Source organism: Scophthalmus maximus, chromosome 6 (assembly GCF_022379125.1).
Source record: "Scophthalmus maximus strain ysfricsl-2021 chromosome 6, ASM2237912v1, whole genome shotgun sequence".
Lineage (NCBI taxonomy): Eukaryota > Metazoa > Chordata > Actinopteri > Pleuronectiformes > Scophthalmidae > Scophthalmus > Scophthalmus maximus.
In genome coordinates, this window is record NC_061520.1 from 1512998 (window position 1) to 1537192 (window position 24195).

The following is a 24195-nucleotide window of genomic DNA, read 5'->3' on the forward strand; positions in this document are numbered from 1 at the left end:
CAGTTATTTGCAAGTAAATTCTCATGCTGGTACTGATGCTCGTTTATAAATTCAGTCACAGTCACTCCCCCTTTAAATTACGTTTCCTCTTTGGCAGTGTAGTTGTATATAAATGTAGTTTGTGGGAGACTGATCCCGTCTTTAATCTGTGACGTCGTCGTCCTCCTGCCTCAGTTCATTTGTCCACTACATGTTGTACATGAGCAGCGTCATTCAAGTGTCCACATTTAATTGGCATAAAAAAGGATTTAAAAAATAATATGAAAAAAATGGTACTGATCTGTGTTTTATCTGTGTTTCCTCTGTGTGTGTGTGTGTGTGTGTGTGTGTGTGTGTCTATGCTTCAGTGGGCAGGTGAGCTGCAACAGTGACTGTAGACGGAGAGCTGAACTGGAACAGACAGACACACACGCGTGCGAAGCCTTTCCCACTGGCGCAAATAAACACACACTCACTCACGCATGAACAAGCAAATACGGGCAGTTACGAAAACAGACACAGACACCGTCTTTCACTTCACTGTCTCCACACACACACACACACACACACACACACACACACACACACACACACACACACACACACACACACACACACACACACACACACACACACACACACACACACACACACACACACACACACACACACACACACACACACACACACACACACACAGAGAGCTTGACAGCAGTCTGCCGTTGTTGTCAGTGGGATGTCAACAATCCAACAGGCAGCAGAAACCCCTCTCACTGGGACTATTAATCGTGTACAATTATAAAATCAAAATCCTCATTGATGATTCAGAAAGGTCACAATACTGCGATACCAACGAGCACAGCAAATGCAGACGAATAGCATCAAATGATATTTCATATACTCTCATAAAAATGTAAGAAAGTAAAAGTGAATGATATATTTTTCCTGCTGTTTACCTGTAACGGTGGTCAGAGCTCTAGTCACCGACACGTTAAGTGAAGTACTAGCGTCAATCACCACTGTCTGTGGGTTTAACGGCCCAGCTAGCACGTCTGTTTAACGTTAAACGCCCCAGCTAGCACGTCCGTTTAACATTAAACGTCCCAGCTAGCACGTCTGTTTAACGTTAAACGCCCCAGCTAGCACGTCCGTTTAACATTAAACGTCCCAGCTAGCACGTCCGTTTAACGTTAAACGCCCCAGCTAGCACGTCCGTTTAACGTTTAATGTCCCAGCTAGCACGTCCGTTTAACGTTTAACGCCCCAGCTAGCACGTCCGTTTAACATTAAACGTCCCAGCTAGCACGTCTGTTTAACGTTAAACGCCCCAGCTAGCACGTCCGTTTAACATTAAACGTCCCAGCTAGCACGTCCGTTTAACGTTAAACGCCCCAGCTAGCACGTCCGTACAACGTTAAACGTCCCAGCTAGCACGTCCGTTTAACGTTTAACGCCCCAGCTAGCACGTCTGTTTAACGTTTAACGTCCCAGCTAGCACGTTCCAAAATTTGTCGGCAAGTGGAAAATCTGGCATTATTCAGATGTCCAGTGAAGATAAGAGGTTATGTTAGAGGACGGATGAATATTGAGGGAGACTTCAGTAATATCAAAACTTTTGAAATATTATATATCCTTTGACAGATGGGCAAATTAAAAAAAAAGGGGGGGGGGGGCATAGATGAAGAATATTCTCACTTCTCCAGGCCCCAGTAAACCGCTGACTGTCACATTGGATCAGTGCATCAGCTAAATGCTTAAAAGACATAAATGTCAAATGTGTTTGAAAAGGCATAACAAAGTTTTGTGTGACCTCCTGGGGAAAATTTTTTTATTCATTTTTCTCTCTGTGCTTCAGAAATCCACTGAAGTGGCCTTTTAGAGGTTTAATGTGAAGTACGGCCGAGGATGGTCTGTCCTCTGTGAGATGAAGCCGGAAATGACAGAAGGAAATGATGTGGTGTGGGGACAAGAGCTGACGGGGTGATGACAGCGGGGCACACACACACACACACACACACACACACACACACACACACACACACACACACACACACACACACACACACACACAGAGAGCTGAAAATATCACAACACGTTCAGTGTGTCACGACGGTTCACTGTTCTCACAGCCGAGCGTGTCAGACTATCACCTGTCGCAGCGAGCGATGACAATTAGAGCGGCGACGAGCCTCAAAGCCCCTTATTGAGTTCAGTGTTGTCTGAAGTTATGTGAACTTCTTCTTCTGTACCTAAACAGACAACAGTTTTTAACAGAATTCAAACAAAGTGCTGTGAAGCACGACGCATGTCCAGCTGACCAACGCCGTTTTCAGACATGAACTCCAAACAATTGCTAATGCTAATGCTAACTGTCTGCTGACACACCTGCCGTCCTCTTGTGGGTGCTAACTGCTAATGCTAACGCTAAATGTCTGCTGACACACCTGCCGTCCTCTCGTGGGTGCTAACTGCTAATGCTAACGCTAACTGTCTGCTGACACACCTGCCGTCCTCTTGTGGGTGCTAACTGCTAATGCTAACGCTAACTGTCTGCTGACACACCTGCCGTCCTCTTGTGGATGCTAACTGCTAATGCTAACGGTAACTGTCTGCTGACACACCTGTCGTCCTCTCATGACGCGCTGCCTCTGCTGCACTGGAAATTTTCGGTTTCTTTGTCTCACATTTGCATTTTCGACAGCGATTGGTTTTCTGTATTTGTGACGTACCAAATCTGCTTTATCGGCCCGTTTGTTTGTTCAACTTCATAATATTGCTGCTGATCGCTCCCTGCACTTTGTGTGTTAAGGTCATGTTGAAAGGTTCTGTGAATTAAACATACGTTTTTAAGGCATTTCAGCAAATTGTTGCGTCAAAATTTGTATTGTTCTAAATTGTTACACCTTTTTACTGCAGAAAAATATATCAAATTTTTTTGAAATATGTTTCAAATATTGGTTATCGGCCTCTTAGATTAGTCATAATTAATATGGGTATCGGCCCCTGAAAAAGCCACATCGGTCGACCCGTTTGTCTTTTGCCCTTCAATTTTTAAGTTAAGCTAATATAGATGAAAGTCTAGTACAGCAGGAAAAGGACCACAACTTGTAGGGTTGAGCGGAGAGAACACTTTGTTTTCACTCTTTTTATAAATCATCGACCGAGTCCTGCAGAACAACAACAACAACAACAACTACAGCTGTAAGATAATATCAGGCCTCGAGCGGATGAGGTGCAAACACCTTCTGCATGCACATCAGACGGTGAAGTGATCGGGGGGAGTTCAGTGGGAGGTTGGCTACAGTTCCGTGTGAAAATAACCTGGAAAGCCGACACACTCACGAGGATCCAGATGCCTTTAAATATGACTCCAGGTGAAGATGTCGAGCATCTGACCCTGATAACATCTTTCTTTTCTCTCTTATGTATCTCAGCCGGTGGGAATTCCACTGAGCTTGTAGCTTCCGCTGTCTACAACTCTGTTGGACCTGGGAAGGGTCTGGATCAGGTGTTTGGGGAGGGGGAGTGTAGAGCTGCAAATAACCATTATTTGCTTGATTAATCGATTCATTTTTGGTTCATTAATTGGTGAAAAATGTTGATCATGTTTCCAATAACCACAAGATGAAGTTTTGTCCACACACCAAAGATATTCAGTTTACTTTTACAGAGGAGCAAAGAAACCAAAACAAATTCATAATTTCCGGCGATTAATTTAGTAGTGGATTACTAATCGATTAAATGTTACAGCTCAAAGGGAAAGTTTTATTAAAAACAGTTTTGTTTTATTTCATTTATTTTACACCTGATTGTTTCATGGTGTTTTTTTGTAATGAGCCGTTCTTTTGAAAGGTTTCTGTTTCAGTACTATGAAAAAAAATTCATTATGTTTTAACAATACCGTGATAATACTGATAACCGTGATAATGTTGGTCCCTATAACCGTGATGTAAAATTTTCATACCATTACATACATAAATTATGTATCCATATTAAAGATATGAGATTGCATAATACCATGATAAACATTAAATCCATATCGCACCGCAGGTCAGAAATCATGGCATTAAAAGTTCAGGGACAGAAGATGCTCAGAAAAGGCTTCACAGGAAGCGTCGCCCTTATTTGGTCAAAACAAATGTGGGTTGTTTAAGACTCAATAAAACCATACACTTTTATTTGACACAACATCCTGAGAAATTGAAAAAAAAATGCTGCATGTCGCATTTAAATGTGCAGTGATATTCTCACGTCTCCATTGAGTCGCTCGATGTAAGTAAGTGCACCGTTATTAGACTCCAAGCAATTTTGTTTCTTCAAAAATGTTTTCCTGCTGGATTTGCCATTTTTAAAATGAAATAAATACACACACACGTATATTAACCTCATTTCCTATTCAATACCGTGGAAATTATTAGCTTGGCAGCGTCGAGGAGAGACAGGCATCGGGGGCGGAGGTGTTTGTGTGTGTTTGTGTGTGCGCGCATTAAAGTGCACGTGTTACTCCTTTTCATAGCCCACAATCAGTTTAGCCTGTAATTTACTTATAAGCTGCGTGTGGGTGTGCAATTAACCCAAAACTAATTAAGCAACTGCCAGGAATCTGCATAAGCAGTTTAAAGCCAAAGCGACAACAACCAGTGAGCGAGCGAGCGTTCAACAATGGAGTCGTTCCTTTTTATAGACTTTTTGATTCAAGACATTCACTGAGAGTTTGAATTAATACCCTCTTTGATCAACCTGCTGCTGCTGACAAGCTGCAGATAGGAGTTTGAGGTTCGATCATTTGTAGGTGTTCGGTTTTTTAAATCGCCTGTAATTCTGAAACTTTATAAATTCTTGTTAAACCTGCAGAAGTAAAAGTAAAAGTTACACAAAGGGGTTGTGCTAACTGGGGTTAACTAGCTAGCTAGTGTCCAACTTCCTCGTTCACTTTCTGCCGAGCCCTCTCCTTCACCCGGTCATGATAGAAATCGGCTCATTGGCTGTTGCGTCAACGCGTCAAGTGAAGTTCACATATTTCAACTCGAGCGACTGAAGCGACTGACGCAGATTTGCGTGTAGTGCCTCAAATTAGTTATTGAATCATTAATTAATTAATGAATTAATAATAGGTCCCCGCTCTGACTATTTCAGTGGAGCTCGGGCCCTAATAATATACGGAGCAAATACAAGAGGACCGTTCACCAGCCTCCTGCTGGTCGGCACTCAGGCCCTAATAACACACTACAGGTACAAGACAAAAAAAAAATAGGCAAAAGAAGGTGAAGAGCAGTGTCCTGGAGGAAGGGAAACGTTCTGATGCTGCAACTGTACAACAACAACAACAGCAGCAGCAGCAGCTGAGACAACAGCGAAGCATTACAGAGCTGCGCATGCCGGCGGCAGCATCTGCAGAAACACGGGCAGCGACCTGCATCTGTGCCAGCATGTGCTCCAGTTTAATGGGGGGAGAAAAATGGGCAGTGCTTTGGCATGGAATTGTGCAGAATTACTGTTTTTAGATTAAATATGGTAATGGAACAGGCGATTGAACGCATCGTCATGAAATTCACAGCATCTGGTGAGTCTGGAAATATCATTGCTGGTTACATGTGGAGCTGACGAATCACGTTTTCGCTCTGATGTTTCTGAGACAACACCAGGGGTTGCGTTCAAATTGTGAAATTCATTTCAAGTTTCCTAAATCTTGAAGTGACCCCGGAAGTGTTTCCTCAGCACCATAAGAACTGTTCAGATTCTCTAAGTGCTTAGAAAAGGTGCTTCAATGCTTCTTTTCCTATCTCGTTGAGCATAGGAAACACTGGAGCTTCCTAAGTGAAAGGAAAGGAGAAAAAGACCCAAAATTCATTGCAGCAGCGATATTTAACACAACGCGCCATTTTACTTATTTAATCGTAAACGATTAAATAAGTAGAAGTAGAAGAAGAAGAAGAAGGAGAAGAAGAGTATGAATATGATCCAGGTGTCAGTTATTGTTACATATGAATCATAAAACACTGAAACATGCTGATGGAGCCGCTGAGGTTTTCGTAGTTTATCTTCAGAAATGAGTAGTTTCACCACGACAGACGCATCAACAACATCCACCGTCACATGACGACGTCGTTTAGTGTCAGAGGAGTCGGATTCTCTTTTCATAAGTCCTATAAATCCTCCTTGACACCTTTGACCTCGTGACGATCTGAATCCACACAGTCCAGATACCGTCTAGTTTACAAGCGGCTCCAATAATGATCTCGTCCACGGGCAGTAGTGCAGCGACGAGGAGCCTGACTGTGCTTGGACGAGCAGATGGCAGAGCCAAATGATAGGCAGCAAAATATTGCATCTTAAAATAATAAAAAGTAAAAAAGCTGACAGGAATCACATGTTGGGTTTCAGAGCAAATAAAGACTTTCTCTCACACACACACACACACACACACACACACACACACACACACACACACACACACACACACACACACACACACACACACACACACACACACACACACACACACACACACACACACACACACACACACACACACACACACACACACACACACACACACACACAGTGTTGCAGAAAAGGCTATCAGGCAAAACTCTCTGCAGAGTTGCCCTGTCTGTGTGTAGGTCAGCCAGCTAAAACTGCAGAGCAGCAGGGGACACACGTACACACACACACACATAATCACAGTGCCAAAGACACACACACACATACACACACACACACACACACACACATACATCTCACACACAGAGGCCACTGATACTGTGCTACTACACTTTGCTGCTGCTGAGATAAACATGTTTTCCACGCAGGACATTTAAGGATACGCAAAAGCTGATCCACGTGGCCTGGATGGAGATGGAGTGTGAGTGTGTGTGTGTGTGTGTGTGTGTGTGTGTGCTCTGCAGAGTGAACACAATCAACACGCACACACACAACAAGATTTATTCACTGAGAAAGCAGAGTTTCTATGGGGGGAGGGGGGTATATATATATATATTTTATTTCTTTAAATTGTGAAGAATATCCATGTCATTAGGACTCATGGTCTTATGGCTGCTCACATACTGAAAGAAATGTGTTTTGTCTGTCTCCAGTTAAATCAGCTCAACTGTTTCTATTCGTTGGCTAGGAAATGATGCAGACAACTGACGACATTTCAATACGTACAGCTTCCTTATCTGTTATTGAAACAGCCACGTATCCAACAAGAAAGTTCAATAAAAACACTCACTCGGTTTATTTTTTAAACAGAATGACATCAGCCTGTTCCTTCATGATAACCACGAGAACAAACAAGTAAATCTACAAGAGAAGATGAGACAATGAAACGAATGTTTACCATTTCAATCAAACTGATTTTTCTGAATATCACAAAAACAAAATGTTTGACTCGGGTGATTGGGGGGGGGGGGGGGTGGTCAGGTTCCCGACTGTTAGAAGACAAATGTGAATGTATTACTAGTGGCGAATGATGAATCTGCATTCAGATAATGTTGGGGCCATAATTCATATACGCACATCTGAGAAGAAAACATTATGATTCTAATGTCTCGACGAATGGCTCCGGAGACACACACCTGACAGATGATATCAGTGAGGCAACTGGCACCTTTCAATTCTTACACATCTCAATTGGACAAATTCATCAAATGCTACAAATATTACTACGACAAAAAAATGTTCTGGGTGAAGCTCTGAATTGATCCAGTCAAAAGGGAGTATTAGAAGTGAAAAGAAGAAGCGCTAAAAGGAGCTGAAACTCCAGGGGAATCTGAGGTGTGGGTTTGCTAAAGAAAAAAACGTTTTGCATGATATGTCCGATATAGGAGGCGATAGAATTAATAGTTTTCCAAATGGCCAAACTGAAAGTTAAAGGGGCAGTAAGTGATTCTGGAGAGAGCTTGTCTCTCTCTCTTTGTTGTTGTTGTGATTTTACCGCGACCTCGGTTTCGGGAGTCCGGTGCACTAACCACAAAGGCCAAAACCGCGGAGTCGCAGCGCCACCTGCTGGCACGTCTCTTAGCGTGTCGCACCATGACACTGCCTCCTCGATTCCAGCATCGGAGAGTCGTAGCCACGCGGGAAAAGTGTTCACCGTTTCTCGTCTACTCGACCAGGTCCGGTGGAGATTTGGGGTTGAAGTCTCGTTGGCACCGTGTCTCTGTGAAGGTGGAAGACGTCAGAGAGAACCGCTCGTGTGCTTCTGTGTTCTGACCCATTGAAATGCAGCCGAGTCATTCTGCCTCGGGATCGATAGACGAGTCTTTTACGTTCCAATTATCTTTTTTTTCTTTTCCCCTTCTCACACTCTCCGACAACTTTCTCTCTTAACGCACGCGCACGCGCACACGCACACGCACACGCACACACACACACACACACACACACACACACACACACACACTTCTTATCCTCTGAGCTCTGATTGCCTCATGTCGTGGGACTTGAGGATTCAGGAGTGTAACAGAGAGGATGGAGCAGGGAAACGTCCTCACACGTTCTCTCTCAAACATTTACAAACTAGGGGTGCACCGTTATTGTCCAGCCACCAATGACTCTGTATGTGTTTTTTATGACGCTATCAAAAGGTTGCAAACATGTCGGTAGTGTGGAATTTAGGAAAATTTCAGAGAATGTCGAAAAATAAATATGTATTTAGTTCGAATGTATCTATTTTAAATTATATTGTGCTTTGCTGGTATAATGTCTGCTGGAATGTAAACAAAGAAAAAATGTTCACTGTTACATGAATATTTATCAATTGTACTTTTGTAATTTATTTTTTTCCCCTTGAAATTCAAGACAAAAAAGTAAATAAGCACTTTGAGGCTGTTTCGCCGAGGCAGCGTGAATCGTGTCAGTATTCAATAACCATCGGCCTTGATGCTGCATGGAGGAGCAGTGGGTGGGTGTATCAGAGGACAGGGCACAGCAGATCGGGGTGGAACCATTTATAAGTAGACAATGGAACAGAGGGTTTATCAGATAATTAGAGGGTGAAGACGAAGAAGACGAAGAGCGGCTGCGCAGGCAGGAAGGTGATACAGCGGGCACTGCAGCGACGCAATGTGGATGTAGCAGCAGCGTACTGTCGTACCACACAGAGGGTAACAATGAGGGGGTTGCGGGGGCAGTGAAGCGGGGGCAGTGTAGCGGGGGCATCCAGCAATTGAGATTTAGTAAGGAGTGAGTAAGAATGAACAGGAGCGCAGATGAAACAACCCTACTCAAGTCAAATGATTGTCTCTCTCTGCCAGCAGATAATGACGGGGGAGATGCACATGGACTGAAAAGTCCTGACTGTGACTGTGTGTGTGTGTGTGTGTGTGTGTGTGTGTGTGTGTGTGTGTGTCTTATCTGCATGGTTATGTGAAAAGTGTCAGTGGCGGAGCTCAGACAAAAGCCGAAGGGGAAGAGATGAGGTGGCGAGATTGTGAAGTCGATGACCTCGGTGATAAAACCAAAGTGAAAATCAGGGACGTCTACAGGCCTCGGCCTCACACCCACAATCTGGCAAATGTGGGGAAAATGGCAGATGGGCCTGTCTAACTGGTGGGCCATGAGGCCACGAGGCCACCAGCAATGTAGGAATAAAAATTTATTGTAGTCTGCTGGCCGTGGGCCGCTTGATGTGAGAGCAGCCCGTCTGATTGGGTCTCAGATACGCTACCGATACTCGTATGGCAAAGCAGGAGCGTTTGTCACTTCTATGCATGTAACGTTTGATGTCAGAGGGGAGGTAGAAGACAGAAGACCCAAAGAAGCTTAGAAACAAATTTCAAAAAGGTCAAAGAGGATGAAAAAAACTCAAATCAAACAATTTAGAGGAGATTTACAGCTGCAGATTCCCAGGACGAGCTACATGGAGGCCTGGTACTTGTGCATGAAAAGCTAGTTAGCGAAACTAGCCAATAGGTCACAGTCAGACTGGTATTGTGGTGCATTTGTTGGGGTCCAGGCGGAAATTACCAGGATCAAATCTTTATCCGGGTCCGACCCTGATCTGCACCGGCAAAGGAGTTCAAATGTGGCGTAAAAAAAACAAAGAGCACGAGGAAACTAGCTTCAGTCATCCGATGGTGATTTACACCAGTTGTAAGAATCTGACTCATCGTGCTCATCCAGTGACATACATTTAATCCCGAGGCTCTTGTCCGTTGTGACGGGCGCTTGTCTGAGTTTTGGCAAAGTTTTTGTGTTTTCAGGTTATTAGACTACATGAGGCAAAACCCACCAAACACCCAGACGTCATTAAGGACGTTGTTTTCCCCTCAGAGCCTTAATTTAGTCCTAAAATAGTCTCTGAAAACGGGGCTGTGGTTAGTCCGTCTGCTTTGGTCCAAGTTTAGCCCCAAAATTAGTCGTAGAAAATTGGCCTGTTTACGGTAAAGACCCTTTTTATCAACGACTGGAAAATTACTGGCCTTTCACCAAAATCTAGACGTGGTTAAAAGTCAAACATCCTTCAGTCTGTCGTGACGGGCGCTTATCGGAGTTTTGGCAAAAGTTTTTGCGTTTTGCAATATTTTTTTTCGAGGAATAACAAAAAAGAAAAGTAGCGTACCAATATATCTGAGATTTGACAACATGACTCAAATAGGTTTCCAGCACCCAAGGATCATGAAACCAATCAACAAAAATTGCGATTGCTCTTTCAAGGCTGTGAGGTGTGCAGTTCAGTTCAGTTCAGTCTCAGTCACACACACACACACACACACACACACACACACACACACACACACACACACACACACACACACACACACACACACACACACACACACACACACACACACACACACACACACACACACACACACACACCGAGGAGTGACTCAGAAAGCAATCAGCCAAAGACAAGCACAACAGACTTTAATCAAGACTGAGGCGGAGCGGCAGACGGCGGGTCAGTTGTGTCGTTACATCAACTGAGCAGGTATATGAGCGGCCACGAGGTGGAAAAACAATCTGCCGAGGTCTGTCTGGAATATACAAACCGTTCAGATGCATACAACACACTGTAAAAGATGCAGGTGTGCAGCAGTGCGGAGTTTGGACAGCAGGTGAGGAGGGAGATGAAGTTGTTGCTCGATGGTGCTCGTGACGTAACAACTGCAACGTCCCGATTGGTTGAAGCCTCGTTCAAGACCTCTAATGCCAAGTACTAGATTTTCTTTCAGTCCGATTTTGCACTCGCAGACACATTTTGGAACTGTCCGATAAAAGCCCCAGATCGGAGACAAGTCATCAATTACTGTGCAATTCGAGAAGCTTGCCCAATTTTCATGTTGCGTTAGCGCATAAGTTGCTTATTTGTCCTATTCCCGTTCTTCCTTCCACTTTCCACCGACAAACCACCTCTGAACAAACACACACACACACACACGCACACGCACACACACGGCTCCAGATAAGTTGACAGCAGCAGCTAAAAAACTGATTGGTCAGACCGACACTAATCATTTGAAACAAGAAACGGGACATGAAGTCAGACTAAGCGAAAGAAGACCGAGACTAAATCTGGTCGGTCCCTCAGAGCCTTAATTTAGTCCTAAAACAGTCTGTGATTAGTCCGTCTGATTCGGTCTAAGTTAAGCCCCAAAAATAGTCGTTGGTAATTGGCCTGTGTGGGGTAATAACTTTATAGAGACACTTTTTTATCAACGACCAGAAATCTAGATGTGGTTAAAACGAAGGCAAAGATGTAATTTCAACTGGGTTTTGCAGGTTAGAAACAGACAAACATCCTTCAGAAAGAAAAAAAAAAGAAAGTAAGACATATTTTTAGTCAAAGGAATTAATGCAAATGCAGTTTGAATGCAGAGTTGGTGTTTTGGGATTTAAACTAAGACTTTGACAATCCTCGGAAACGTGGACCGAGGACGAGGAGCGGTGATCATAACTTTATTTAATTTATCAAAAGTGTAGCTCATATATACTATCTATATCAAGACTCATCATCAGCAGCACGATGACAGAATGTGAACATAAAACAGCTTTAACACTTTTACAAATAGTTTTGTTTGTGTAAGTTCATGAAGCAGTGAGCGGCAACAAACGCTGATGAAAAGTGTAACAAGTACAATGCAGAACAACCACACCATGGTTTTATTCATCCATTATGAATATCATATATTTACTGTCTTCATCAGACACTTTGGCAGCAGAGGAAGACATTTGGACATTTCTTCTAATTCTCAAAATGAGATTGGCTGGTAAAAAAAAAGACATTAAGTGGCGGAACAGCCGCTATCTACTGGGGGAGCAGAGGAGGTATTACATTACAGTGATAAGGGGGGGGGGAGAAAAGACAGGGATTAAAATAGAAGTTATACAAAGAGGCGAGAGACCGCAGAAACAGGAAACACGGACGGAAACAACAAGAGGCAGAGCAAAGCGACTGGAGGCAAACAGACGAGATGCAAGTGGGAACGATGCTCCATGAAGAGAGGGAGAAAGAAGAAAATAAGGGAAATCAGAGGAGACGAGGAAAGAAGAGAGGAGCCTGAGATGAGACGGTGAAGAGGAAGAGACGAGGGGAGGAGGAAGAGGAGGAGGAGAGCGTTTGTTGTTTCTGCTGTGCATGAGTCATCGTCAGATCCTATTATGACTGAGGCAGCGTTACCGCTCTCGCCCACTGCTAACCTACGGCTACACACACACACACACACACACACACACACACACACACACACACACACACACACACACACACACACACACACACACACACACACACACACACACACACACACACACACACACACACACACACACACACACACACACACACACACACACACACACACACACACACACACACACACACACACAGTTATTCTTATGGGGACCTTTTTTCCCCAGTGTTTTCTCATCAGAAAAAAAAAATCGGAGGTAACAGCTTTTCATCTTTAACAACATTACGATTATAATGCAGATACACCGGCGACTCAGAAGATTGGGACTCGTGATTCGTCGCTTTTGACGCCAAAATTATTTCGTGTTTCTGAACCTTGAACCTCACAATTCATTTTATGACCATTATGAGTTGGAAAAACATTTTGACCACATACATGTAGGAGCTGAAATTATATCATAACTTAAATATGCTACTTATTATAACTCTTATTGTAAAGGCGTTACAACTATCTGATAAGGGATGTTTATCAGGCCGAAAGGGTCGAATTAAACTTTTAATGTGGCACCTTCCTTTTCCACTTTGTCATTTATTTTGAAAATTAAACTGCCTGTTTCATTTTAAACACATACACTTTTAAACAATCCCTTCTCGGGCCGTGCGATGTAACAATATCTATCGATTAAAAAACATCTATTTGTGTTGTTTTATTCTCTGTGGTTTATTTTGTTGTGGCAATAATAACTCTTGACAGCACATGGCAGAAGGGCACGTTAAAGAAAGTCTAAAAAGCAAAGGAATAGAAGATTGACGACAAATAACTAATACAAATATACTTCAGAAAAGCTGATGCACAACACATTTCCTGGGAAATCAAGAGATGGACTGTAAGTTTCCGAGGCATCTCGGTCATATGTAGCCTTCATACCCAGGAGGAAAAGGTCAGCAGCTTTTAAAGTTCAAACAGTTTGAACTTTACGTGTACTGGAGAAATGTGAAAAATCTGAAGGGTGTGCGCCGCCGCAGGCGCTGCTGTCGTAAATGGTTCAGTGGTACGGGGGGAAAACACTTCTTTAGATATTATGTCGTCTGCACTTTGGTATCAGAGTAAATTCATACAGAAAAAATCACGAGGCCGTCTGTAATCTTTGAAGAAGATGCCACCGTCTTCTCTCGGATGCTGGAGAATCTTCCCTCTCCAACAGATTGTTGACAATCAGACACAAACACACATTTGAGTATTACTGTTACATATGTATTGTGTCTCATATTCAAATCCGAGATTGATCCAATTGCAACCATTTGGTGTGTTTGCGCACAAACTACTCGGAGCAACACTGAGCGAACGTAACGTCACTGTTTGCGAGGTTTATCCTCCATTTGAATTACCCCCCACTCAAAAGTGTTGTTCTGTGTCTGTCCTCTAAAATGTCTGAGATTGACTGTAGCGACTTGTATCTGGTGATTTCTGTTTCACTCCTCTGCAATTTGAAATTCAAACGAATACTGTTCAAGCTAGATTTGGTACGTCACTAATACAGAAAACTAATCGCTGTCGAATATGAAAATGTGAGGCGAAGAAACTGGAAACTTCCAGAGCAGCAGAGGCAGCGAATCATGAGAGGACGGCAGGTGTGTCAGCAGAAAGATAGCATTAGCAGGTAGCATCCACGAGAGGACGGCAGGTGTCAGCAGACAGTTAGTGTTAGCAGTTAGCATCCACGAGAACGGCAGGTGTGTCAGCAGACAGTTAGCGTTAGCAGTTAGCATCCACGAGAGGACGGCAGGTGTGTCAGCAGACAGTTAGCGTTAGCATCCACGAGAACGACAGGTGTGTCAGCAGACAGTTAGCCTTAGCATTAGCAGTTGGTGAAAGTTTTAATGTCTGTCTCTAACCATCTTGTTGATCACATTCTCCCACCGGTCAACCTCGTTCGAGCCTCTGCAGTGGGCGGGGCCTGTGTATCATGAATATTCATTAGTCTCAGAATTCAGAGAGGGAGAGAGTGGATGGTTTCCAACCCCTTTTCAGAGGCCAAACAACGTTAAACAACATATTAGGCTGAGCAGATTATTTTTAAATACTTTAAAACGTGACTGGCGGGGATCTTTACAGTAGAGTACAGATGTCGACGTTTCAACAAGGGGTCAATACGTGACCTTTTCAGAGGTCGATATATGAGGTATGACTTCGGTAAACACAAGAGACGTGTCCATCGAACACCGCTGAAATAGACTAGAGGAGTGGGAGGGGCTATAAGAGCCGGTCGGGGGCATTCAGGTGTGACTGACGCTGAGCGTTTAAGGCCTTGGTGGGAATCGAACTCGTGGTTGAATCAGTGTCAGTGCTGCGTCCGTCCCTCCAACTCTCCTCTCTCTCCCTCGTATCCTTCCCTGTCTCCTCGTCTCCTCGCTCCTCAGCGATAACACAACTCAGCCTTATTAAAAGGGCTGGAGCTCCGTCGCACAATCATCATAATTTATCATCACACACTCGCATATACAATCGCACGCCTGCACGAACACTCACCAGCACATTATTTGATCTTCTCCTCGTCTCGTGATTAATGGGATCTCCTCCCTCGACTGATAAGGACTCTCCAAACCGGCTCCTTCTATCTTTCTCCTTCAAACTCTCCTCTGGTTTTTTATTTTTATTTTCATCTTCTCTCACTCTCTCTCAGTTCTCTCTTTTCATTTTCTTTTTTTCGTCCCTTCTCTTCCTCTTTTCATTCTCTTTTTCCCCAATTCTTCACGCAGATCACGGATACCATAATAATTTGTACCCTTTAATTTTCCCCCAACATCTGTGTGATGGATTACATGCACAAATATTCTCTCTTCTCTGTCTCTCACACACACACACACACACACACACACACACACACACACACACACACACACACACACACACACACACACACACACACACACACACACACACACACACACACACACACACACACACACACACACACACACACACACACACACACACACACACACACACACACACACACACCAGGAGGACGAGATAGTTTGATGATCACACAACTGTTGCGCAGCTACTTATAAATGCATGACAGAGTCGTGGTCATTTCCTTTTTAACGTGGTGTCTCCGTGACTTCAGAGGACGTTGCGTAGACCTACATTCATTTCCTGGAGACATACTTGCCTAACCCCCCCCGACCTTTACCCTGACATGAACACGCACATATTAAATCACATTACATTCAGTTTGCTGACAATCATGGAGGCAGGTTGTATTAAGGGGCCAAACACTGGGATGTGTAACCCTGGAATCGAACCCCGACCCTTCTGAACCTTCTGTAAGTCAGCGGTGTGACCCACTTTACCAGCTGCTACGTGCACATTTGCGATGGAGGGGGAGCTGCAACAGTAAATCGATTAGTAACAGACTAGTAAATTAACTGGCAACTATTTTGATAATCGATTAATCGGTTCAAGTAGTTTTTATGGGGGGGAAAGTCAAAATTCTCTGATTTCAGCTTCTTAAATGTGAATATTTTCTGGTCTCTTTGCTCCTCTGTGACAGTAAACTGAATATCTTTGGTGTGTGGACAAAACAAAACATCATCTTGGAGGTTTTGGGAAACACGATCGACATTTTTCCCCATTTTATGAACCAAACAACTAATCGATTAATCGAGAAAATATTCGACAGATTAATCGATAATGAAAATAATCGTAAGTTGCAGCCCTAATACACAGGTTTCTTATGTTTAGTTACTGTAACTGTTACAGTATATAAATATTCATATTTGTATTCATGATTGAGGTACTTACATTTTCTAAAAAAAAAGTAAAGGAAAATCTTCTTAATTTCTTGATGCAAATGTTTGTGTAAAATCCAGTTCTGTCTCCGTTTCTCCTGATGGTTCCTATTATTTTCTTATTTGTTCTTTATCAATCAGAATGAGGTGGATTCTCTTTTCTACGTCTTGATTTAGTCATTAGGGGTAAAGTTTATTTAAGGAATGTTTAGTGGCAGTTTATATTATTGCCACTCTCTTATATTCTCCACATGTAACCTTGGACCAGCGAAGTGCTGTAGAGCAGCGCTCAGGTGCTCTGTAATGGAGCGGATGTTATTCACCTCCTCTACACAGACGTTAATCAAGTGCATTATGTGCAGCGGCCCTCCATTAAAAACCAAGGACTGATAAAATTAGGGGCCTCAAACAGCCACTCACGGCTCCATAAGGCCGTTATCATTGGACAGCAGGGTCATGGTGCGTCAGGCATACTAATTCAAACACTGCGTCTCTAACACGCGCACACACAACACGAGCAAACACCAGCTCTCTCTCGTCATGTCAAATATATATTTAAATATGTTTAATATCGAGTGTTACCTCTACAGGTGTCACACATTACACAGTGTATATGCTCCCAAGGGAGGGGAACATACTGAGACAAGATGACTGAGAGTATGGCGACTCCAGTCCACTTGGTGGCGCTAATCATCTCTAAGATGTTTTTCCGTCAGCCAATAGAGCTCAACAGTGACCGCCAACTTTTTTTTTACGACTCCGGTTTCCGGCAGTGAATTTCCCCATTCATTCATTTTCTCCATTGACGTTTCATAAAATCCTTATATAAAGAGTTTTAAGCCTGGAACCAAAACAATAAGCTTCAAGATGAATCATTACCGTAAAACATTTTAAAGGGAAAAGGGTCAGAGGTACAAGGCTGTGTACGTAATTATTTGAAGAGCAAAGGAAACTACTTGTCCCATAATCCATTGTGAATGTATTTCCAATGACAGTTGAGCTTCTCCTTGAATTTAACCATCATCATCATCACTGTAGTGTTTATATAGTTCATAAGAGCACTGCGTTCCATTACATCTCAGAACTAGGAGTTTTAAAACAGACAACACGCATTAACACATCCACAGTGTCCTGAAGCCTGTATTCTGTGTACTGACCAGCAGAGGGCGACTCTATGAGAACATGACTCTCCTCCTCACTTGATTCATAACTTTTAACATTTTCCTGAGGAGTTTATGGTTCAATCTCTTCGTCAATACATGATGTTCTTTTTGTACATTATGGTTCATTCAGAGTCAAATCGTTCACGGCCCGTCGTGACGCAATGAAGTCCATTGAAGTTGGATTTAAACGCCCTGTGACCGTCGGTACAAATTGCTGATGCAGGGAACTTTAAATATGCCAGAAACGGTCCAGATGACAAAATGTCCGCCGGTTTACATTAAACAGAACCGCACTGCACCGGACCGGCAGAACCAGAAATCAACCCAACCACTCTACCTCCCTCTCTCTCTCCCTCTCTCACAAAACATCTCTCTTGCTCTGTGTCACCTCATCTCTCTCTCGCTGTCGCACAAACACCCATCTTGTGCAAAAACCACTTTCTCTGCTTAGTCGCGCGCACACACACACACACACACACACACACACACACACACACACACCTGCTTAACACACACACTCTGCAATCCATCCAACACGTCTATTCTGGCTTAACCGTAGCAATACGTCTCTCACACACACACACACACACACACACACACACACACACACACACACACACACACACACACCGTCAGCAGAGGATTTTCAGTCAGAAGATGAACGGAGTTAAGAGGAACATGGTCTGCTGGTACACACGACAACAACGCCGGAATAAATCTCTTCAACTGTTTCAATGAAGGCGTCAGCTCCTGTCATCCACCCTCTTTACCCACCAGAGCTCCTCCATTTCCAGATGTTACAAGAGGGGACACACGTATGCAGGTGTGAACCTCACACAGATTCCGGAGGCCGTCTGCAGGGATGTTAGCCAGACTAACACTCAAATACGTATTAGTCTTGGAACTCAAAAGTTCAGTTTCAAAGACGCGTTACCGACGGACGCAGACTGGAGCTGCAAGCTATCGATTATTTTAGTAACCCAGTATTTTAGAACTCAAGAGAATAAACTTTGAGGCCAAACTTCCAGAGCGTGAAGATTAAAGTTTTGGGAATTAAAATGCAAGATGAGATGAAGATAAGGCCTCAGAAGAGATTCCCCCCTCGAGCAGTTACGAATGAGGGAAATCACAGTTCAACAATGTAATCGGTTGCTAATTATACATATATATACACACATATTATATATATATATATATATATATATATATATATATATATATATATATATAACCAGACTACTTTTGTATTCTTTCTTTTTTTTGTACTTATTTCCAGGAGTTAAACACATCACAGCTACATCTCTGGGGTTTATTACTGAGAAATGTCGATAATAATGTGATAATGTGCTAAATATTAAATGTTTAGTTAATAATAAATCAGTTGTGGTGATCATGGTCTCGAGCACATCATCTATATTCACACACACACACACACAGGACCTCAACCTATTGAAACACACAGTGTCCAGATTATTAATGTGGCAGAGGAAGACGAGAGTCTCTCTCTCTCTCTCTCATCCGTCCCACTGTCAACACCGCTCTGGATCCGACCGACACACACACACACGCACGCACACACACACACTTTCTCAGCCGCACGCGTATGAGCAATAGTACGTACGCGCGCGCGCGTGCACATCATAGCTGACCAACATCATCATCATTGCCTTCCTTCCTCCTCCTGTGTTCATGCTGCAGGACCAACACGCAGCCTCTCTCTCTTGCACGCGGGCGCGCGCGCGCACACACACACACACACACACACACACACACACAGCCTCAATCTACTAAAGCAGCGGAACAAACCCGTGGTGACATGTGTGCGCGCGGATCCAGCAGACCAGACGCGTCCGCACACGCACATTCACGCACACGCACACGCGCCCACAATTACCTGCGGAGCTGCAGGTGCTTCTCAATCAGCTCAGAGAGCACATGCGTAAAATAAGGCGCGCGCGCGCACACACACACACGCGCACACACACACTTCGAGTGAGCCAAGAAAACTCATGAAACACATGAAGCAGAAAGAGAAAAGCAAAGATTCGAAGATGCTCAGCACAAAATCCAAACAGCACATTTTCCGCACGCGCGCACAAACACACACGCACGCACGTGCCAGCACAAAAACATCAGCGCGCGTTCATTTTTTGTCACTTTCCTTACCTTCCTCGTGCATCCGCTGCAGACAGAAAGTGAGGTTCCTCCGCCAACCCGGCATGGTGCTGAGGAAGAGGAGGAAGAGGAGGAGGAGGAGAAGTCGAGATGCGTATGAGGCTGAGGAGGAGGAGGAGGAGTGATGAGGATGAAGAGCAGTAGATCCTGTCCGGTGGAGGTGATGACACGCAGGCGACAGCAGCAGCAGCCACTGAGAATATATCTCAGCTCCCCCTCTTTCGTCTTCCTCTCCTCCTCTTCCTCCCTCTCTTCCTCCCTTCCTTCCTTCCTTCTCCTCCTCTCTGGTTCTTCTCCCCCCGGCGGGTCTGTCGGACGGGAAGCGGCGGGAAAGCGGCTGCTCTCTCCGGTAACGACCCCGCGGACGGTCCGTGTGACAGTCGGTCCCGCTGCTGCACCAACGCCCCCTCTCTCCATCCCCCCTCCCTCCCCGTCTCTCTCTCTCTCTCTCTCTCTCTCTCTCCCTCTCTCTCCTTCACTTCATAGGTTGCACGTGCCAATATTTACACAGGTAGTAACATTGTCTGAATAAGAGAGAGAGAGAGAGAGAGAGAGAGAGAGAGAGAGAGAGAGATGGACTGCTCTGTTCTGCACGTGCACACAGGTGTGTTGCTCCAGCGGTCCAATCAGAGAGCAGCAGGCCGTTCTGCCTCCACGCGCACTGTTCACGCGAACTTTAGCTAGTTTGGTAACTTCCGGTTGGTCCCACTCGCCCCGTCGCGTCCTCGCCCAGGTGGAGGGAAGGTGTCCGGGCTGAGGCCTCCTCGGAGCGGGCACGGTGAGCAGCAGCAGCCACTAGCGGCGGAGGGTAAGCTAGCGAGTAGCAAGTAGCATCCTGCGCTGTTGACGTAGTTTGTTTCTGGTGAATCCCAATCGTCCGTCGCTTGTTTCCTTTCTGACAAGTCTGACCTGTCGACACTACTGAACAAATACCACGGTTTGTTTTTGTGATTCAACACATTTGTGACCGTTCAAACGCCGCGACGGAGCGAACTACAGCGGACAGACGTTCAAGAGAGCGTCACGTGAAAAGAACAGACATTCGCGGTTTGGAAGCAGCAGCGCCGCCACGCACGATGTGGCCAAAGCAGGAACTGACACCGCGTCGCGTTATTTAATGTATTATGACATTATTTATAAGTTGTGTAATGTTCGAAATTGTTGTTTTAATCCGCGAAAAACAAACACTGACATGTTTATTGACTTTAATCTATTTTAGGAACTTTAACGTAAAAAAAGGAAGGATCTAAAGTTCCCCGATACATCGGCCGATATTTGTATAGTTTAAATTCTATGTATTTAATACACATTTATTCTACATAGAATGTTAACATAAATGCACATTGCAAAGGCTAAAATCAGTCGGACGATAATATCGGTCAGGCTTTTAAAATATGGGCCGATACCGATATGTCTGTGAAAGGCTAATATTGACTGATATTATCGGCCAGCCGATATATCAGTCGGGCTCTAATTTAAATACACATACCTTAGTTACCAGGTCCACCGCTGACATCTAGCAGATGTGTACATGATGACCGTCTTCCATGATTGTCATAGTGTGAAATAACGATTAAAAATAAATGTCTAGCAACCTGGTAATTTGAGGCTATATAACATATAGACTCCCTGTTGATTTGATCCACAATTAAAAGCAAAAAAACATAATGTTAATGTTACTGTACGGAGCTAAACCTAATGTTTTGTGTGCAGGTTGTTTCCAGTTGAGTGAGCGCGTTGGGATCTACATTGTTCACAGTAAATGTCCTTGATCGTTGCCATGTGATGTAAAGTGAGTTGCCGTTGACCTTGTACCACACGTGACGGCGCTTGAGCTTGTTTTGTTAATTGTGTTTGTCAGTGTTCCCACCGAATTGTCAACGAGAAGTCGGGGTTACACTGCGTGGACGCCGAGTAAAGAAACATTGCTTCGTCTGTCAAGCAGTAATTTGGTCTTTTGAAAAAAAATGACCTGCACTGGACATGCCAGTTTCAACTGTACAACATACGACACTTCTGATGTAGGTTGGAAAAAGTTTTGGTGAGTCACTAAAATTTCCTGCCTTCAAAGAGAAAAAGTCGACCATAGACTAAATAAATATGGACGACGCGTCCCGTTATCCTGGATAAAGGACCCGCCATCTTGCGATTTTGACGTCATTTGGAACGGAGTGAAACGTCATGAGTTCCGGCAGAGACTGACTCGTGATTGTAATGGAAAGATGCGGTTGAATCAAGAAGACGGAGACCGTGGACGTCATGAGCAGAAGTATCTATTACGAGAGCTCAACATGTTGAGGAGGTTTCTGGTTCGTTGCAAAGATCAACAAGTGGTCAGTGCATGGTGTCCTAAAAACCTCAGACTAATGTCGTCATCAAAACGACAGAATGTCCGTCTCCGTAGAAACACTCTGTCTCTGTCTCAGTACATCGAGGACAAAGTGCAACCGACCTTGCAACAAGACTAAACATTCTAAGAGTCAGGACACAGATTGGTCCACACACACGACTGCGAGACAAGACTCTGGCTCCAAATGACATCAACAGCAAAGATGGCAGCGCCCGTATCCAGAGTATATTGGCCTTGTTTCTGTACAACATGAGGAGGTGAAGACGTGTCGTCCATCTTTATTTACAGAAGATCTAAACGCTCGGCGACTCGCAGGGCTGCTGACTTGGCCCACGTGCGAGTGGGGTCATCGCAGCACACAGTCCTTCGATCGTGGTCAAAACAAAACCTGCTGATTTGCAATACTTTCAGCTTTCCTCTTTCCCATCAGTCCTCGAAAAGCAAAAATGAGTCCAGGAAAAATATCCCCGGGGCGGCTCGGCTGTCACATTCATCTACTGCACGTTCCCTAAGTCAGTCCCTGCGGATCGGAGGGAAATAACAAACGAGAGCGTGGAACGGGGCCGTTCTCCTGCACTCGGCGATAGCAGACTGAGGAGTCTCACCAGTACAAACTGAACCGCCCCGAGGCGTTGGACCAGCACATTTGAATACACACACACAATGTCAATGTAGTCGTCCTTGCATCTCTAGCACACACACACACACACACACACACACACACACACACACACACACACACACACACACACACACACACACACACACACACACACACACACACACACACACACACACACACACACTTCACACAAGCTGCAGTCTGAGCCGCTGGAGTATTTGGACACTTACACATGATTATTTTTCCTCAGGTTCTGAGCGTCAGACGACTCAGTTGGAAATGAAATAATAGAAACAAACGTTTCACTGCCAAGTCTCAGCTTTAATGTGACTGTGCTGCATTCAGACCAGTTCTTCCTGCGGCTCAGGGCAAGTTCAGTTTGTGCCAATTGAAAACGGACCGGTTCAAAGCGAAGCGGATCTTCGTGTCGCGATACTCGCGCGAGTTTGGCCGCAGCATCCTTTAAGTGCTTATTTGTGCTCATCCCCGCCAAATAACGCGGATTAACACAAAAACCGTGAATATTTGCCCCTTCTTCCACTTTCTCCGACAAACATGAAACATGAAACACAAATCGCAACTGTGTCACGCAGCTCGGGGGCCCACATCTGATACGACGTCGGGACGTCCGTACTTTGCTCAAGTTCAAGTATTTTTAAACTCCAGCGAGTGACACAAAATTCCCCGTCTTCTAGTCTTTGCACGTAATCTACTGGTGTGAATAATTTGCGTCGAGTTCGGCGTGAACGCACCATAACGCCAAGAAAGCAGATCCTATTAGTCCAGTTTTCAGATCCTCACGCTGTCTTCCTGTCTGTCAAAGAGTTGACGTCCAATACTCTTTGTTGGTAAAGTGTTGAATGGTTTGGGGCCAGAATACATTTCTGATATCATTATATTATTATGCTTTCTGTCCCCAGAGTCAAAACTTCACCCGGAGACGCAGCGTTCAGTTTCTTTGCTCCACCGACATGGAAACAGCTCCCGGAAAACTGCAGGTCTGCTGCAACTCTTCTTACTGTTTTATGAGCTTTCTTCATTCTCTATTTAAATCTTATTTTATTTCATTCTAAATGCTACTTTTTGTGTTGTCTTTCGTTGCTTTTACAATTTGTCACGATGCATTTTTACATCTCCTGTAAAGCACTTGCTGTTGAAATGTGCTGCACAAATAATCCTAACTTTCCTTGTCATGGTGTTCATGAATATAGAAAGAGCTTCGTGGGAGACGAGGGGTGGATTCAGATCGTCCTTCCTGTCGTCTTTTCCTCTCTTCTGTTCCTTGACCTCAGTGGAAAAGGTCACGAGGTCAAGGAAAGGTGTCAAGGAGGATTAATAGGAATTATGAAAAGAGAATCCGACTCCACTGACACTGAACCACGTGGTCATGTGACGGTGGATGTTGTTGATGCGTCTGTCATGGTGAAACTACACATTTCCTGAAGATGAACTACAAAAACCTCAGCGGCTC

The 24195-nt window shown here is 44.2% G+C and overlaps 1 protein-coding gene and 1 long non-coding RNA gene across 3 annotated transcripts in view; one reads left to right on the forward strand and one right to left on the reverse strand.

The window, feature by feature from the left end:
* grip2b (glutamate receptor interacting protein 2b) overlaps positions 1-20162 on the reverse strand; it is a 160817-nt gene extending 140655 nt beyond the window's left edge. For both annotated transcript variants that reach the window (XM_035632358.2, XM_035632354.2), the window contains exon 1: positions 19744-20162. In XM_035632358.2, the coding sequence (XP_035488251.2) occupies positions 19744-19798 (55 nt within the window). In that variant the 5' untranslated portion in view covers positions 19799-20162. The remainder of the gene's footprint in view (positions 1-19743) is intronic.
* A 149-nt stretch (positions 20163-20311) lies between these two features.
* LOC118309829 lies at positions 20312-24084 on the forward strand. Its single transcript, XR_004793599.2, has 3 exons — positions 20312-20560; positions 23645-23722; positions 23936-24084. It is a non-coding gene; the product is annotated as an uncharacterized LOC118309829 (long non-coding RNA).
* The last annotated feature ends 111 nt before the right edge of the window (positions 24085-24195 follow it).